This window comes from Aythya ferina (assembly GCF_964211825.1).
Source record: "Aythya ferina genome assembly, chromosome: 4".
Taxonomy (NCBI): Eukaryota; Metazoa; Chordata; class Aves; order Anseriformes; family Anatidae; genus Aythya; species Aythya ferina.
In genome coordinates, this window is record NC_140300.1 from 13,672,710 (window position 1) to 13,677,116 (window position 4,407).

General features: G+C 50.6%; 1 protein-coding gene across 1 annotated transcript; it reads left to right on the top strand.

Annotated features, from left to right (window-relative positions):
* Positions 1 to 925: 925 nt before the first annotated feature.
* DRD5 (dopamine receptor D5) lies at positions 926 to 3,003 on the top strand (the record flags this gene model as incomplete). The annotated part of the gene is made up of 1 exon (XM_084519239.1): positions 926 to 3,003. The coding sequence occupies one exon, from the start codon at positions 926 to 928 to the stop codon at positions 2,387 to 2,389; it is 1,464 nt and encodes a 487-aa protein (XP_084375365.1). The 3' UTR covers positions 2,390 to 3,003.
* Between the last annotated feature and the right edge of the window lie 1,404 nt (positions 3,004 to 4,407).

Genomic DNA, 4,407 nt, shown 5'->3' on the forward strand with positions numbered 1-4,407 from the left:
GTATGTCGTCTGAAACGTAGGTGTAAATTAGTGCATGGTGAGTCCCACCGCACAGCGCTCACACCTGGGCTGCCAGGGGTCCTAACTCCGTTTTCTGGCTTTTACACACGGTTGATCCCATGGAAGGGCTGAGACGAGGGAGAATCCGATGTCGTTTGCCGGCTTTCCTGCCTGCCATAGATCCCGGTCAGAACCTCTCGGGGCAGTGACCGAGCTGGGCTCCATCTCCGATCCTTGCAGGGGGCAAACGCGGCCGTCCCGCTGCCCCCCAGCTTCCATTAGCCCTGGGGTCGAGGGGGGCACTGCCCCGCTCCCCTCTATGGGACGAGGGGGACTTTCCGTCCAAAGTGTCCACGGCGGGGCTGCTCTCGGCGCAGTGATGGCCAGGACGCCTCTTTTGGGCAGGGATGCGGGTATGTATGTGTGTAGGGGGGGTGATGGAGCGGTGCGGGGCATCCCCCAGTCCTCTTCATCCCGTTCTCCCCGCTCCCCTCCGGCCGGGACGGGGCGTCCCCGGCATCGAGCATGCTCAGAGGGCGGCGGGGGCGGGCGGCCCGGCCCGGGGAGGGGGCGGCGGGGAGCAGGAGGGGGGGGGGCGCAGCTCGGCGGAGCTCGGGGATCGCAGCCGGCGGCCCGGGCGGGCGCCACCTCGGGCGGCGGAGCGCGGAGCCACCCGGCGGGGAGCGGGGAGCAGGGAACCGGGCAGGGGGAAACCGGGCAGGAGACAGCCGGGCAGGGGGCTCCCGAGAAGGAGAAGAGCAAACGGAGCCGCGAAGACCGGGCTTGGGGAGGCGCTGAGCCCGCGGAGGGCAGCCGGGGGGCGGCGGGGCGGGGGGCAGCGGCCCTATGGGGCTGGGGCGGCGCTGGCTAGTCGGTGCTCCCCGGTCTCCGCCGCCCCGCCGCCGGGAACCGGGAGCCGCCAGCCATGCTGCGGGGCGGCCGGAGCCCGCTGCAGCCCGCGGCGGGGTCCCCCGGAGGGGTCCGGGTGTCGTCGGGAGCCCCCGGGGCGGCGCAGGTGGCGGCGGGCAGTTTGCTCGCTCTGCTCATTCTCTGGACGCTGTTTGGGAACGTGTTGGTGTGCGCGGCCATCGTCCGCTACAGGCACCTGAGAAGCAAGGTCACCAACATCTTCATCGTGTCCCTGGCCGTGTCGGACCTGCTGGTGGCTCTGCTCGTCATGCCCTGGAAGGCGGTGGCGGAGGTGGCCGGGTATTGGCCCTTCGGGGCTTTCTGCAACGTCTGGGTGGCCTTCGATATTATGTGCTCCACGGCCTCCATCCTCAACCTGTGTGTGATTAGCGTGGACAGGTACTGGGCGATCTCGAGCCCGTTCCGCTATGAGAGGAAGATGACCCAGCGGCTGGCTCTGCTGATGATCGGTGTGGCGTGGGCTCTGTCCGTGCTCATCTCCTTCATCCCCGTTCAGCTCAACTGGCACAAAGGTGGGGATGCTGCTGCCATGGCTGTGGGGGATTTCAGAGATGGGTTTGGCGCTGGCTGGGCAGCAGCGGGTGCTGTCACCACCTGGGCGGAAGACTTGAGCACCACGTGGGTGGCATTAGCAGCAATGACACCCTCTGATGGGACCTCCAGCAGCAACGATACCCTCTCTGGACCATCAGAGAGCTGTGACTCCAGCCTCAATAGGACTTACGCTATTTCCTCCTCCTTGATCAGTTTTTACATCCCTGTGGCTATCATGATAGTTACCTACACCCGGATCTACCGCATTGCCCAGGTGCAGATCCGTCGGATCTCTTCCCTGGAGAGGGCAGCCGAGCACGCGCAGAGCTGCCGGAGCAACCACGTTGACTGCCACCATCACACAAGCCTCAAGTCCTCCATCAGGAAAGAAACCAAAGTGTTGAAGACTCTCTCTGTTATCATGGGTGTCTTTGTCTGCTGCTGGTTGCCGTTCTTCATTTTGAACTGCATGGTTCCCTTCTGCGAGAGCCCACCAAGCGACCCCCACGCAGGTCTTCCCTGCGTCAGCGAGACCACCTTTAATATATTTGTCTGGTTTGGTTGGGCCAACTCCTCTCTCAACCCCATCATCTATGCCTTCAATGCTGACTTTAGGAAGGTCTTCTCCAACCTCCTGGGATGCAGCCAGTTTTGCTCTAGTACTCCAGTGGAGACCGTTAATATAAGCAACGAGCTTATCTCTTACAACCAGGACACCCTTTTCCACAAGGAGATAGTGACTGCTTATGTTAACATGATCCCAAATGTGGTTGACTGTGAGGAGAATCGTGAGGACCCTTTTGACAGGATGTCCCAGATCTCCCCTGACCCTGAGGTTGCCACCGACTCTGTCTGTGAGCTGGACTGCGAGGGGGAGATTTCACTAGGCAAAATAACACCTTTCACTCCAAATGGTTTACATTAAATTGCGTCCTGTCCTGGTCAGTTCTGCTTGGATTATACAACAAAATATTAGCACTGAATGGATAAACCTGCTTGATTTTATGCTGTAGTTTGGTCAGTCACTTCATGCTAAACTCACTCGTACGTGTAGCACTTTGCAGGATGTAGACACTGTCACACAGGGAGCTGACAGAACAAACTTCATGCAGCACTTCCCCAGCCCGAGAGAGGACTAGGTGGGCTTGTTGATTAGATGTGGTGAGGTATCATGGTATAATTGCAGTCAGTTCGTGTTTATAATGTGTTTGCAAATGAAAGTTGCCATCGTCAGTGCTAAGTATTACAACTTTTAAAAACAAGGACAGATGTTGGGGCTGGCATAGACGTTAAATAGAAAAAAAAATCTAGACTGTTAATTTGTTCAGGTCTTATGTTTCATTTCTCTTTGGGTTTATTTCTTTGTTCATTTATTTTTCTTTGAAGATAGAAATAGTGAGGTGGTGATTTGGATGATTATTTAAATGCGTGTTTCTGCCAAAACAGTTTATGTGAAATCCATGTTCTCCTAGGCGGCGTTGTTGCCTATGATATCCTTGCCATGTTCCCAGATGAATAAATAAAAGTTACATTGATCAAGGGGTTATTATCTTTCATTTATCACCCTGAAAGGTTTACAGCCAGTATTCAAACTTTACTATTTCTCTTTGAATGGTTAGAATGACTAACTACCAAACCCTATTATTTTAAAAGCAAAATATTCTGCACTGAAATACAATTTTTAAATAGAAGGAAGGCTCATAGAAATGATTGACTTAAATGAGCTCTTTTATATGGCTTTACTTACGGCTAGATTTATGCCTATTTTTCTTCTTAGTATAGCTGATACTGTCCCTATTTATGATTTCCTTTCTGCAGCTAAGAATATCAAGCATGCCTGCTTGCAAGCTATTAAGGCTTTCCACTTAATTCTATACTTGAAATTGCCTTTTAAAAATACCATTAATGAGAAGAGTTTGGTGATAGAATTAGCAGCTGGATGTGTCTAAAAACATTAATTATGGCTGAAAATGATGTTAGTAATTAGCAGTTCCTGGTGTAGACACAGCATATTAGAGAACTTACTCAAACTGAGAGAAAAAAAATACTTTTTTTTTTTTTTTTACTTTTTCGCTGGAAGTTAATTACATTTTTTAAAGTGTGAAATATACTTTTAGTGCTTTGACTGTGCAAAACATTTTAAAGCAGTCTTAAAAATTGCAAACAAGTATTTCAAACTGTATCTATTTGAACATTTAGATCAAGTGGAATGTACTGTTTAGAAATTTTGCAAGTTTTCAGCTCAGAAATGATACAAGTGATACAAGACAAATGATCAAAGGTATTAAAAGCAAGTTCTTTGTGCATAAGATTTGAATTAATTTACTCTTTAAAAATCCCCATGCCATGAGCTGAGCAGATTTAAATTGAATTGTATACACTGATTCAGTAGCACTTCCTTTCAGGGCCCTGATGGCAGGGATGGCCCTGACTGGCCTCACCATGGCCCCATAAATCTCACCATCTCACCTAAATGGCAACTGAAGGTCCCTGTATGATGTATGGGGGGAAAATATGACTTACACCAGTTAGCATGCTTCAGGGGAAGTCTGGTAAACATATACTAGTATTTGAGAATGTTATGCACTTAGGGTTGAGCCTCTTTGGAAGCTGAACCCCTCATCAGGGGCAGAAAGGGGCTGCTTTATCTTTGCTCAGGATATGGGGTGGAAGAAGTTTGGAGATGTCTGACTGAGGTCCCTTTGTGATTGCACCTGCTGCAATTTTGTGTCTGTGGTCTTTGACATTAGTTGGTTATATGGTTATTTTGGATTATCTTTTCAATTGCTCCTTTGTCACTGAAGGTTGACTTTTCCCTGAGTATTTTCTTTCCTGTTGGTATCTCAATGTAATATCCTTTTACAGTTGTCCTCAGAAAAGTATATTGTGCCTGTGGCTTAGGAAGGCTTGAAAAATAGAAATCCCATGCCCATAACCAGGTTC